The following is a 15,036-nucleotide window of genomic DNA, read 5'->3' as shown; positions in this document are numbered from 1 at the left end:
TTTACGTCTGTCCTCTGTCAATGCCTTGTGGCTTTGGGTGATTGTATAACCTAGGTATTGAACTTGTTTTTGTGCAATTTGGGCCTTTTCTTTGTTCAATTTAAAGCCAGCTTTACCTAGTGTTAACAGCACTTCATCGACAAGTTGTAAGTGCTCATCGAATGAGTCTTCGGTTGCAATTAGTATGTCGTCGACATAGTGCATTACATTACCGGTTCTAATTACGGGTTGTAGTGCGTCCTCTAACGCACGATGAAAAATCGATGGTGAGTTATGCAGACCCTGCGGTACGCGTTGCCAGGTATATTGTATTTGGTTCACAGTGAAGGCCAATTTCCATTGGTCTTCACGTCTAACCTTGATGGACCAGAAACCATTCTTTATATCGAGTACGGTAAACCACGATGCTCTATTGGAGATTTGTGTCAACAAGGTTGAGGGGTTTGCAACGATGGGTGTAGCTTTGGGCAAAACTTTGTTAAGACGTTGGTAGTCAATGCAAAGACGCCATTTACCATTTGGTTTTGGAACGGGCAGACACGGAGAGTTTGTGGTCGAACTACATCGTCTGACTATACCTCTGATTTCAAGCTGCTGGACTATTTCATGCACTGCTGTTTCAGCCTCAGGCTTGATGCGGTATTGTCTTTGTGGGGGAGGTGGCTCTCCTTCAATACACACAACAAAATCAATCAGGCCACAGTCATGTTCATGATTAGCCCAAACAGCGCTGTGCTTGTCAATCAACTGTTGAATGGGATCTGTAGTGGAGATGGACATAATGCTGACTACGTTCCGTGGTGGACGTTTTTTCACTGTCTTATTAGTTTGAATTTCAATTTGTTTTTCAAAACAATGAATGACAAAACCATGTTTTTTCATAATGTCCATTCCCAGTACAGTCCCCTCACTGTTGTTTGGCAAGTACCAGAAAGGTTCTTCAATTATGGCTATGCCTAAGTCAAGTCGAGCGGGCTGGGTTTGTGTTGCTACCATTAGCGTGTCGCCGATGCCTTTTATGTGTATGGTTTCGTCTGTTAATGGCAATCGAATGTTTGTACATGAGCATGCTGCGCCGGTATCAATAAGTACATCAGCTAATTGGCCTCCTAAATTAGCTCTTATTTTGATCCGGTTGCCGCTCTTAATTATGTTCCCTATAGCAATGGAGGCCACGCACCCCTATGGGAAACTGTATTTTTCTGGCGCCGAACTCGCAACGATTGCTCCGTTCTGTGATTCATTTTGTTTTTTTAATGTGGCGAGCAGTATGTTAACTAGCTCCGGTCTTTTCAGAGGGATCGGTTTGGGTTTGCATTTGCTGTCTGTCCCCATGTTTTTTAAAGCAGTCTTTGGTGTGGTGATTGTTTTTTCTGCAAAAGTTACAATATTTGTGTTGGGATCTCGGGTAGGGTTTATCCTTGCCCTGTCCTTCTGTTGTCCACTGTGCCAATGGCACAAGGTTTATTTTTCCATCTATTTTCTATTTTTGTGCCCCAGTCTACTACTGCTCTAAATGTGTTCTCTGCTGGATCCACACCATTTAACAGTGCCTTTTGGATCGGGGGGCCAGCGTGATTTTTTATCATTTGTAACAATACCTCATTATCACGACTTGCATCTTCAAACCCAGAATGCTCTTTATATGTTACCCATAGTCGCTCCATAAGTTTCAAACACTTCGTTGGGTGCTTGTTTTATATCTAAAATTCTGTCCCAGTCTACGTAGGTTGGCCCTCTTAAGTTTAGCAGCGCCGCTTTTAACCGTTCATAAATTGCATCATTGGTTTCGTCATTTTTTCTCTCTATTATGTCTCCGGATTTCATTTCAGCGGTCAATTTTGGTTTAATTTCCTCGGGAATGGTGAGGAGTGCTATTTGCCACACGTCTCGGACTTCTAGTCTGTATACTGTTGCTTGTAACATTAAAGTTTCCCAATATGGCTGGAACGGGCCCTTCGAGGCATCATCCCTACGACCTGTTTATGTCGTGAACACTCTTCGCATGTTAATGGACGACTAATAGTTGTAATCTCGTCGTTTGCGTTTGTTACGGTTTTTAGTACGGCTACTTCGACTGAATTTTGCGGAACATCGTTCGATTTTGCTCTCGTTTTCATTGGGCTTATCTGATTAGCACCCTCAGGCTCTTGCATTGGAGCTCGTTTACGAGCATCTCTCTGCATTTTAGCCCCTAACGCAGTTATTTCATCATCTTCGCTATCGCTTTTTGTTCCGGTGTTCAACATGTCATTTATGGCTGCTTGTTTAATTGCAGCTACGGGGACACCCGAATGATCGCAGCAGTCTTGAGCGCGGATATATAATTGTTACCGTTTTTGAGTTTCTTTTTAAGTTCGTGAATTTTTTTAGCCATTGTCTCGCTCTGTCTTGCCCAGCTTTGTTTTTCGTATGCGAGCAGTCGACCTGAGCTCGTAGCCTTGTTAGTTCATCGGAACGTGAGTTTTCAATCTCTTTTATGCTTGCTATTGTCCGCTCGTTTTTGGTTATGGTTGTCAAATCGTTGCGACGCAACAGGTAAACAATAGCGAGGGGAGTCTTTTTATATTTAAATTTTGTTTTCAGTTTATGGCCCTCGGCAGAATACCAGGATATGATTTCATTATTGCTCCATGTGAGATTTAGTCCCTTTTCTTTTAACAGAACAAGGGTGTTTTTTAGCTTTAACACGGCTGTTTCCATTATTTCCTCCTCTACACTGCTTCTATAATGTCCCTGAGAATCCATGTTTTCTCTAAATTCTTATGCCCCACCGGATTTCAACGGTCTCCGGTCTAACAATGGGCATACCGGCCCGTTCTAATTTATGTGTCTATATTGGGTGTGCAAAACTTTCCCTCAACACTTCTAATAGGCAAAAAGGAACGAACTTACCATAGCAGCTGTAGGCAGAGAAGGAGAAGATCAAACCTCATATCTTCTGTGGGAATCCAAACTGAGTAGTCGCGTCGGAAACATGTCACTCGCCTGTGCAGGTAGAGAGATCACGTCGGGGTCACCAACTTTGTAGGCGGGGAACCACCCACTGGTCCAACGACGGTTTCCAGAGGCGTGGCGAAGGATTCTCGCGCGTTCTAATCTTTCCTTTCACATTAGATAATACGATTTGGATTAATGTATTACTTCATTTTTGTTATTGACCTTTTATCTGACTCCATTTAGATAAAACAATAAATATTTGCATAGGTTGTTATTTTACTGATAGTATAATTTTGATGGATGTTTGTCTAGTTATTCTGATTAAGCTCTGGCATTACACTCGTTCATTCGGTTCACACAGTCGCACAAGATCCTAGTATGGGCCCTATAATTAACATACTGGTCAACGGTCATAAGCGAATCAGTATTGGTCGCTGCCAGAGGTTGGACTATATGCTTAAGCGGCCGCTCTCTGCGTGCTCAACTTTAAACATACTTTATTTAGTCCCCTTAGAGGTGACACTTAATTATTACAATAATTATTTCTAACCACAGATAATGAATAGAATAATATTGAAATAATCAGAGGTTGAGGCTGACCCTATTTAGAGTGATTAGAAATGTTACTCTAAACGGAAATACATATTGTTAGCCTCCACGCTTCTAAGTACACTTAAACTAACGCCAAGTGCTAGTCGTATCTCTAAAATCCTCAGTTGATGTGTTATTCACTATCTAACTGGGATTTAGGCCGATCCTAGCCTGATTTCCAGTCCTTACGGTAACTGCGGATGCAACGTTATTACTTGCAGTGTCAACATTTACCGAGCAACACAGAATAAAATTAAACATAACAATTTATTAACCAGGTAAGAAAATCACAATTCAAAGCCAATTTATAGTTCAATTAAAATAAAACATAAATACAAACCAATAGTATTTACATTTAAACAGGAAATATAAAACCTTTCATACCTGGTACGAGACTACACACAGTAATCGTGGGATATCTGTTTACAGATTCCCTGAATTGTTGGTCAGTTCTCCTTAAATACCCAGATAGAGTAAGCATTATGTAAACATTATTTAGTCATGGAAGTTTGCATTGATTGGTTCTTACAGACCTGTGGGAGGCACCTCGCCTGTATACATCTGTAGTGGGGCATGCCCCTTGTATAGAGTTATGTTTTCTTTAACTTTATTAAAACCTTTTTTTATTATTTGTTCTATTGCTGTGGGAATGGGACCTGTGTACCAGTCGCGATAAACCTTTGTAAAGAAATGAAACATGAACATTTTCTGTCGTTATTTACATGTGATATGACCTTTCTTACACATAATCATCCGTGTGCTGTAGAATGTTCTGTGTTGAGGATGTAACAGGAAAAGGAGGGAAGAGGGTCAGACACTTGTCTGCAGATCCACCATTTGTATGGAGATGTGGTGGTCAAGACCAAGGGTAGCTCTCCGGGGAGCCTACTGTATTCCAGGAAATGTTCTGGTTCTCGAAAGGGGTTGCGGGTCGTTAGTCCCCTGCCGTGAGTCCTGGAGGAAAACGTGTTAGGGCCCACATCCTGGCCCACACCCTCTCGGGCATCCATGCTGTGTTCTCGGGGGGGGGCCGACCTTTTGGTCAGGATCAAGCAAAAGTCTTACACACTCTTCTCCACCCACTCCACCCTGCCTGCACTCTTTTCTTTACTTCTCTAACACACTCTCCATTACTTTGCACTGTTGACCCCAGGTACCTGAACTCCTCCACCTTCTTCACCTCTTTTCCCTGCAACCGCATCACTCCACTGCCCTCCCTCTCATTCACACACATGTACTCTGTCTTACTCCTACTGACTTTCATTCCCCTTCTCTCCAGCGCATATCTCCACCTCTCCAGGCTCTTCTCAACCTGCTCTCTACTCTCACCACAAATCACAATATCATCTGCAAACATCATAGTCCAGGGAGACTCCTGTCTGACCTCGTCCGTCAACCTGTCCATCAAGTCAAGTCAAGTCAAGTTTATTTGTATAGTGCTTTTCACAACAGACATTGTCTCAAAGCAGCTTTACAGAAATCAACAGTGATGGTAAATGGTGTGTATTTATCCCTGATGAGCAGCCGTGGCGACTGTGGCAAGGAAAAACTCCCTTAGATGTTATGAGGAAGAAACCTTGAGAGGAACCAGACTCAAAAAGCGAACACATCCTCATCTGGGTGACATCAAGAGTTTGATCATAAATCTTTCAACAATAAAGAACACTGGACAGTGAGAACTAACATGATTACTGGAGTATAAGATTATAAGTAATGTTCTTTCTGCAGTCTTATACAGTCTATATGGTTAGTAGCTCCGAGTTTTATGAGCTCAGCATTTGTGATCACCACAGATCCAGCTTCAGCTTCTCCATGCCAGAGCCTTTAAACACTCCAGGAGGTCCAATTTCAAAACTCCACACATGTAGCGGGATCCAAATGGCACTGGTACGTCTCTAGATGGTTCGGGATGTTTGTGAGTTCGGCATCTACTTCTTCAAAGGTCCGTAATCATCACGAGGTGGGAGGTGACTGGAGCTGGCCAAACCTCAGGGTGTCTCGGGATGGGGAGAGAAAGAGAAGCAGTGGAGAGGAATTAGCGTAGCTGCTGTTCATGATATTAACAGCACAAGTTGATAATGTGCATGTGATCAGATGTTCTGGAGCACAAGGTTATGATGTGAGACGTATGTTATGTGTAGGCTTTGCTAAAAAGATATTTTTTAATCTACACTTAAACTGGGAGAGTGTGTCTGAGCCCCGAACACCGTCAGGAAGGCTATTCCAGAGTTTAGGAGCTAAATGTGAAAATGCTCTACCACCTTTAGTGGACTTTGCTATTCTAGGAACTACTAGAAGCCCAGAGTTTTGAGATCTCAGGAGCGTGGCGGATTGTAGCGTGTTAAAAGACTGGATAGATATATGGGAGCCAAACCATTTAGTGCTTTATAAGTGAGGAGTAATAGTTTGTAGTCTATTCGAAACTTAACAGGAAGCCAATGTAGGGACGATAAGATCGGGGTTATGTGATCATATTTTTTTGACCTTGTAAGAACTCTGGCTGCTGCATTCTGGACTAACTGAAGCTTGTTTATTAATGATGCAGGACATCCACCTAGTAACGCATTACAGTAGTCTATTCTGGAGGTCATGAACGCATGGACGAGCTTCTCTGCATCGGATATGGACAACATATTTCTTAGCTTAGAAATATTTCTAAGGTGAAAGAAGGCTGTTTTTGTAACTTGATTGATGTGATTTTTGAAAGACAAGTCGCTGTCTAAAATAACACCCAGGTCTTTTACCGTTGAACTAGTGGTTACAGAACATCTGTCTAAATGCAGGTTGAGATGCTGGAGCGTCTGTATACTAGTTTTGGGCCGATGAGCAAAATCTCAGTCTTATCAGAATTTAAAAGTAGAAAGTTATGGGTCATCCAATCTCTTAGTTCCTTAACACACTCAGTTATCCGGGTTAATTGAGCTGTATCGCCTGGTTTAGATGAAATATATAGCTGAGTATCATCAGCATAACAATGGAAGCTAATTCCATGCCTTCTAATAATATTTCCTAACGGAAGCATGTATATTGTGAAGAGCAGGGGTCCTAGAACTGAACCTTGCGGCACGCCATAATTTACTTGCATTAGCCTGGGTAGCTCTCCATTTAAATCTACGAAATGGTAACGATCGGACAGGTAGGATTTAAACCAGCTTAATGCCTGTCCCTGAATGCCGATGTAATTTAGTTTTCCTCCATTTTCTCTCCAGATTACGTGCTGTTCTCTTGAGGGCATGTGTATGACTATTATACCAAGGTGCAGGTGCTTGTTCTCTAACCTTTTTTAACCGGATAGGGGCAACAGTGTCTAATGTGCTAGTGAGGATAAGGTCTATGTTCTTAGTTATCTCATCAAGATTATTAGTAGTTATGGGTTTAGTGAGAAATTGAGATAAATCAGGCAGGTTATTTATGAATCTGTCCTTAGTGGTTGGAACAATAGTCCTACCAAGTCGATAACGTGGTGCAACACGGCTAATCTGCTCTACCGGTAGTGTGTACAGTATGAGGTAATGGTCTGTGATGTCATCACTCTGAGGTAAAATATCTATATCAGTGACGTCTGCTCCGTGGGATATTATTAAGTCTAGTGTGTGGTTAAAACGGTGAGTTGGTCTGGTGACGTTTTGTTTAACCCCAAAAGAGTTTAATAAGTCAACAAATGATAATCCTAGAGCATCGTTTACATCATCTACATGAATATTAAAATCTCCTACAAGCAGCACTTTATCAAAATTGATCAAGAGATCTGATAGAAAACAAGCAAACTCTTGAAGAAAATCAGCGTAGGGCCCTGGGGGTCTGTACACGGTGACCAGAGCGAGTTTTCTATGTCTGTCTGAAAGTACAATTTTAAGAACGAGCACTTCAAATGATTTAAAGCTGAATCCTAATATCTGACTAACATTAAGGGAAGCAGTATAAATGGTTCCTACACCCCCCCCACGACCAGTCTGACGGGGCTCATGCTTAAAAACATATCCTGACGGTGTCGACTGCTTAGACCCATATAATCACCTGGTTTAATCCAGGTCTCAGTGAGACAGAGTGCATCGAGATTATTCTCTGTGATCATCTCATTTATAATCAGTGCTTTGGGTGCAAGTGATCTAATGTTTAAAAGACCAAACTTTAAAACTTTTTGGTGTTTGTTTATCTGGCATTTTTCAGTTTTAACTGCAATAAGATTATGTCTGGATCTTGTGTATTTACTTCTTGGTTTTGCTACACGAGGGATAGATACGGTTTCTATAAACTGGGCTGTGTGTGAACTTGTAACTATTTGGTTTGTTGTATAAATATTCTCATTGTCGAAGATTTCCTGATGTCTTACCAGTCAGATGGTGTGAAGTATCCTGGAGATGTTATCTGATAGCACTGCTGCTCCAACTCTGCTGGGGTGCAGGCCATCAGGGCGGAAGAACCTAGGACGCTCCCAGAAACAGTTCCAGTTATTAACAAAGAGAAGTTTATGTTCTCAACACCATGACTGTAACCATTCATTTAGAGCTAAAAGTCTACTAAACTTCTCAGCCCCTCGCTGGTAAGTGGGAAGAGGTCCTGACACTATGATCCTCGTTGTGGGTGATGTGCTGTGTACCGTCTCCACCAGGATCCTGAAATCCCTCTTTAATATCTCCGTTTGTCTCCATCACCACTGCAAACAGGAAAGGGCTCAGGGCCGATCCTTGATGCAGTCCAACCTTCACCCTGAACCAGTCTGTCGTACCTACTGCACACTTCACTGCCGTCACACTGTCCTCATACATGTCCTTCACCACCCTCACATACTTCTCTGACACACCTGACTTCCTCATACAATACCACAACTCCTCTCTTGGCACTCTGTCGTACGCTTTCTCTAAATCCACAAATACACAATGCAATTCCTTCTGTCCTTCTCTATACTTCTCCATCAACATCCTCAAAGCAAATAAGGCATCTGTGGTGCTCTTCCTTGGCATGAAACCATACTGTTGCTCACAGATGGTCACCTCTTCTCTCAGCCTGGCTTCCACTACTCTTTCCCATAACTTCATGGTGTGACTGATCAACTTAATTCCCCTGTAGTTACTGCAGGTCTGCACATCTCCCTTATGCTTAAAGATCGGTACCAGCACACTCCTTCTCCATTCCTCAGGCATCCTCTCCCCTTCCAGAATCCTGTTAAACAATCTGGTTAAAAACTCCACTGCCATCTCTCCTAAACATCTCCACGCTTCTACCGGTATGTCATCTGGTCCAACCGACTTTCCATTCTTCATCCTCTTAATCGCTGCTCTCACTTCCTCCTTACTAATCCTATCTACATCCTGCTTCACCAACTCCACATCATCCAACCTTCTCTCTGTGATTTTCCTCATTCATCAGCTGCTCAAAATACTCCCTCCACCTTCTCAACACACTCTCCTCACTAGTCAACACATTTCCTCTCCATCCTTTATTGCTCTAACTTGCAGTACATCCTTCCCAGCTCGGTCCCTCTGCCTGGCCAATCGGTATAAATCCTTTTCTCCTTCCTTAGTGTCCAACCTCTTATACAGCTCCTCATTTGCCTTTTCCTTGGCTTTCGCCACATCCCATTTTACCTGCTGCCGCATCTCCTTGTACTCCTGCCTACTTTTCTTATCACTCTGTCGATCCCACTTCTGTTTTGCCAACCTCTTTCCCTAATGCTCTCCTGCACTTCCTCATTCCACCACCACGTCTCCTTGTCTTGCTTTCTATTTCCAGATGTCACACCAAGTACTTTTCTAGCTGCCTCCTCATCACTCCTGCAGTAGTTGCCCAATCATCCGGCACCTCTTCACCACCACCAAGCCCCTGTCTGACCTCTTCCCTGAACCTCACACTACACTCTTCCTCCTTCAGTTTCCACCATCTTATTCTTCTTTCAATCCTTACTTTCCTCCTCTTCTTCTTCGCCTCCAAAACCATCCTACAGACCACCATCCGATGCTGTCTAGCTACACTGTCCCCCGCCAACACCTTACAGTCTCCAATCTCCTTCAGGTTGCATCTCCTGCATAGCACATAGTCCACCTGTGTGCACCTTCCTCCACTCTTATCGTCACCCTATGATCCTCCTTCTTCTTAAAATACGTGTTCACCACTGCCATTTCCATCCTTTTAGCAAAATCTACCACCATCTGCCCTTCCACATTCCTCTCCTTAAAACCATACCTACCCATCACCTCCTCATCACCTCTGTTCCTTCACCTACATGCCCATTAAAGTCTGCCCCAATCACCAATCGTTCTTTCCTAGGTACACCATCTAACACTTCATCTAATTCACTCCAAAATCTTTCCTTTTCCTCCATCTCACAGCCAACTTGTGGAGCATAGGCACTGATGACATTTATCATCATCCTTCAACTTCCACCTTCACGATCATCACCCTATCAGAAACTCTCTTCACCTCTACTACACTCTTACTGTACTCTTCCTTCAGAATCACCCCTACACCATTTCTCTTCCCATCCACACCATGATAAAACAGTTTAAACCCACCTCCAATGTTCCTTGCCTTACTCCCTTTCCACTTGGTCTCCTGAACACACAGCATATCTACCTTTCTCCTCTCCATCATATCAGCTATCTCTCCCTTTACCCGTCATAGTACCAACATTTAAAGTACCAACCCGAACCTCTACTCTCCTACACTGCTCCTTTTCCTGCCATCTCTGTAGACGTCTTCCTCCTCTCCTTCTCCTCCTTCAGCCAACAGTAGCCCAATTTCTACCGGTACCCTGTCGGCTAACGATACCTGTGGCGGTCGTTGTTAACCCGGGCCTCGACCGATCCGGTATGAAATTCTCCTTTGTGATCCGCATATTTGATTTGGCACATGTTTTACGCTGGATGCCCTTCCTAACGCAACCCTCCACATTTACCCGGGCTTGGGACCGGCACTAAGAGTGCACTGGCTTGTGCCCCCCTAATGGCTGGGTTGGAAGACATGATGCTACACAGTGGAAAACATGTCCCTGTCCCAACTTTTTTTGAGATGTGTTGCAACCATTAAATTAAAAATGACCTTATTTTTTCCCTGAAATTTGTACATTTCCTTAGTTTTAACATTTGGTTCTCTATTTTCTATTGTGAATAAAATATAGGGTTAAGTGATTTGCATTCTGTTTAATTTACATTTAACGCAGCATCACAACTTGTTTAAAACTAGGGTCGTAATTCCAGCAGTTCTTGAGTAAACACTGCTTGTTGTTCAGTGACGTCACAATGAGCTGTGGTTCCTTTGTGACTTTTGTTTGAGTTATATATTCATTAACAGTGATCTTTCACTTGTGATTTATTTTATAAATAAATAATTGTAATGTCTGTTAATGGAGTGTTAAATAGATCACACATAATGTACATGTAGAATGTTAGTGTGTAGATGAAGTATATTACTGTAATATGCTCTAATTTCAGTATTATGGATATGTGCTGTATCGGACACGACTGCCACGGAACCTTCCAGATCAAACACCACTGATCTCTCCACTGAACGGCATCCACGACCGCGCCTACGTCTCTGTCAACGGGGTGAGTGTGTTTGTCTGTGTGTGTGTGTGTGTGTGTGTGTGTGTGTGTGTGTGTGTGTGTGTGTGTGTGTGTGTGTGTGTGTAATTTAATGTAATGCAATGTAATTTTTCTAAACTCACAGCAGTCATCACTTGTAACAGACTGTACATTGTTTACAAAACTGCACTGTTCACATCTTTACATCAAAACCTCGTACTTACAGAATCACTGTTTAAACCTGTCATAAAAATACCATAGGAATGTTTTAGATTTCACACACACACACACACACACACACACACACACACACACACACACACACAGAGGAATCATAAAAAATCTGAATAGAAATGCAATAGTCAGATCACAACAGTGTTTCCCTACAAAAATAAAGAAGAGTCTCCTGCTGCAGTGTTTCTCTCCCGGTGTTCTGTAAAACACTTCCCTGTCCCATGTTCTCATCTTCTCATTCTTACCCAAACATCTCCAGGCCTGCATCTGGTCTGCTGTGAGGTCATTGTATGCATGGCTAAGTACAAGGTGGGTGGAGAAGGTGAAATGAGATGTTATTCCACACACTGACTCTATATCAGCTCTACAGATTTATGTTGCTCATCCAGGAATTTATTTGAGAAGAGATGCATTACAAGATGAGGTATGAGTACCATCACAACATCTGATATAGCTGTACACATGGTACTCCACTCAGAAGCCATGCCTCTGACCACCACAGCTATCTTATCTTCCTCTTCTCACTACTGGACTTCCACTGTGACCTGGATCACATGCTGTCTGTGTGCCATCACTTGAAACAACACTCTATAAACTCGTACCCAAGAACCTTTATTTGTCACTTATACATCACAGCTCAGTGAAATTCTTTTCTGTTTTCAGTTTGTTCAGAAGCTGGGGTAAGAGCGCAGGGTCAGCAGCCATGATACAGTGACTTTGGAGCACAGAGGGTTAAGGGTCTTGCTCAAGGGCCCAAGAGTGGCAGCTTGGCGATACTGGGGCCTGAACCCTCAACCGTTCAATTAGTAACCTTAACCACTGAGCTCCCACTTCCCACATCTGTTCACATCCCACACTGTGAATATCAGACCTGAACAAATAGGGAAAGTGGAACATGGACCATAGACACTTCTCCATTTGGTTGATGTTCCATGGTATCATGGTATTCCTATAGTGTAATGGATCTCATTCTCCTGAAACCTTCAAGATCTAAATACAGAATCTTGTTAATCAGTTTCTTTAAAAGTCCATATGAAGAGTAACGCAGCAGGTCCTGCTTAGTGTGAGGAAGTGAGTTTACTGTAATCAAATGAATTGAGTTTGAAGTGTTAATATGTGTGTGTGTGTGTGTGTGTGTGTTTAGGTGTATCTGGGTGTGATGGAGAGAGACATGATGCTGGTGATAAATGTGACTGGGCGTAAGGGAGATCTGTTGGACCTGTTAGTGGAGAACATGGGCAGAGTGAACTTTGGCCCCAAAATCAATGACTACAAGGTGAGAACTTTTACACGTCTTTGTGTTTGGAACACATGTTAAACGCTCAAGGTTAGATGAAGGTCTTAAGGTCTGAAGATTTGAGATAAAGTGAAACTGGAGTGAGTGTTACTGTGTACACACTTCAAACAGGGCATTCTGGGAAATCTGATCCTGGGTAACGACGTCCTCTCTGACTGGCTGATTTTTACGTTGGATATTGATGGAGTGATAGCGCATGGATGGCCACAGTCAGGATGGAGGTCAGATGGGATAGTGGAAGGAGATACTGGACCTAGTTTTTATTCTGGCACTTTAAAACCCAATGGAGTCTCCAGAGACACCTTCATCAAACTCAGCGGCTGGACCAAGGTACGTTAAATCCTCTAAACCTCACAAGCATAGAGAGACGTTAGGATGAAAACTAAAGCTTGGAGGAACATTGCAGAGATAGTTAGTGCTGCTGGTGAGTTATGTAGTGAATACATTTATCTAATAGGTGTATGAAGTTCAGTGGCGGGCAGTCAGGGTCAGCTAAGCCTTCTGTGCTGGACTAAACACTATCAGAAGCACTGACCTACATTTACAAAATAAACTGTATTTGTTCCATGAAATTGTATTAATTTATTAATCAGTTTCTTCTCTTCATGTGGTAGTGTTTCTCTCGGCTGCACTGCTTCCAGTACGTGTATGTGGATGGTAGATTTTTTGTCCAATCAGATTTCAGCCTCTATGTGCTGCCATGTGAATCTAATCTGCTCAGAGCCTTCAGAATCAGTACTGCTGGACTTTTACCATAGAGAATATTACCAACAGCTCTGTTTCTTTAACCAATCAGATTTCAGATTCTCCTCACAGAGCAGATCGCTGGCCCAGAATAGCGTCAGCATTGTTCCGTCCTCTGATTGGTTGGTCAGAGGGAAACTGTTACAGCCGAGTTTGACTGGTAAAACACGTGTGTAGCTCTGCACACGTTCATACATCTGAGTTACACTTTTTTATACCTACAGAGGAAGAGAAACTGATTTGATCTCAGACACTTAAAAATCTATTGTGAAGAAAAGCGAGACATGGTGAGGAGGTCAGTAGACCCTGAAGCTAGCTAGCGTGTCTCAGCCCAGGAAAGGGTTTGTTCTCCATATCCAGACCAGTGAATACGAGCGGTACCACTGGATTACAGCCTCTGGGGGGCGCTGCACATTGAGTCTGCAACTCTGGAGAGTAGGTTGTGTTTCATTTACATTTTAATGTTTTTGTCATGTTATTAGATAAATATTAATTGTGAACTGCTCCAGATGTTGTAGGTGCACAGTTGTGGTCGTAGTGTAGAGGTTTGGAGTCTTAACTGGGTTTGTTGTTTTAGTAAAATGGTTTTCACCTCCGTATGTGAAATGTCTCTCTGGTATTTCACGTGTTGTTTTTGTATTGTATTAATGGTTTCTATAATTGCGACGGGATCAGGTCAAGTCAAGAAGCTTTTATTGTCATTTCAACCATATCTAGCTAATGCAGTACACAGTGAAATGAAACAACATTCCTCCAGAACCCTGATGCTACATAAAACAACATAAAACAAGAATCACAGAAACAGAAAACACAAGGCCAAGAACTAGTAAGTAATAGTAGTAAGTGCATGTGTGCAACCTGGTGCAAACAGTGCAAAAGACCACACAGGACAGTGCAAGACAATAAGTCTAATAAGTCCTCACTGAAGGCCCAGGTACCAAACGCACAGCCCGCCACTGATGAAGTTAATATGAGCAGGTAACAGAATGTTCACACTGAGTAAAGCGTTAGTTTGTGTTTAATTCTTTACACCAAGAAGATAAATCAAAATACAGACATTCCTGTTCTGAAGTGAAAAATAAAAGATAGCATCAGTGACACTGAGGCTTCACATCGTCTTAATTTTATTTCGTGGTTGTGTTTGTTTTCAGGGTCAGGTGTTTATTAATGGATTTAATGTGGGCCGGTTTTGGTCCCAACGTGGTCCTCAGCACACGTTGTATGTTCCTGCCTCATTAATCAGCGACTCCACAATTAACAACATTACTGTGCTGGAGCTGGAGCGAGCAGCCAATCACAGACGAGTGGTGTTTACAGACCGCCCACAACTCGACAACATGGCTGTGTGACACACACACACACACACACACACACACACACATAATAATAAAAGATACACACAAAAAGGTGTGTGCTGGAAGTGTCATTTTTTAAATCATTACTCCTTTAGTCACAGTGTTGGGGGAGGTGAGAGAGAGAGAGAGAGAGAGATGGATTATTAAGTGTACTTATTGTTGTATAAAAGGTAAAGACTCTGTACAGTGTGATTAGGATGTAAGTATGAACAAGACTCACTATAGCAGCAGAACTAAAAGGGAGAAGCAGAAGGAAACACAGACATGAGGATCTCTGGGATAAGAGACGACCCACCACACCACCATCAACATCAACAGAGTGAACATGTGAGAGTGAGGAGACGACAGCATCCAA

At 42.6% G+C, this 15,036-nt stretch overlaps 1 protein-coding gene across 1 annotated transcript in view; it reads left to right on the top strand.

The window, feature by feature from the left end:
- Positions 1–14,730, top strand: part of glb1l (galactosidase, beta 1-like) — a 52,040-nt gene extending 37,310 nt beyond the window's left edge. Inside the window, exons 13-16 of the mRNA XM_046844615.1 lie at positions 10,962–11,075; positions 12,430–12,561; positions 12,694–12,912; positions 14,478–14,730. Of these exons, the coding sequence (XP_046700571.1) occupies positions 10,962–11,075; positions 12,430–12,561; positions 12,694–12,912; positions 14,478–14,675 (663 nt within the window). The 3' untranslated portion in view covers positions 14,676–14,730. The remainder of the gene's footprint in view (positions 1–10,961; positions 11,076–12,429; positions 12,562–12,693; positions 12,913–14,477) is intronic.
- The last annotated feature ends 306 nt before the right edge of the window (positions 14,731–15,036 follow it).

This window comes from Silurus meridionalis, unplaced genomic scaffold (assembly GCF_014805685.1).
Source record: "Silurus meridionalis isolate SWU-2019-XX unplaced genomic scaffold, ASM1480568v1 Scaffold81, whole genome shotgun sequence".
Lineage (NCBI taxonomy): Eukaryota > Metazoa > Chordata > Actinopteri > Siluriformes > Siluridae > Silurus > Silurus meridionalis.
The sequence above is the reverse complement of the archived record's forward strand: the minus strand, read 5'-3'. Positions and strand labels throughout refer to the sequence as shown.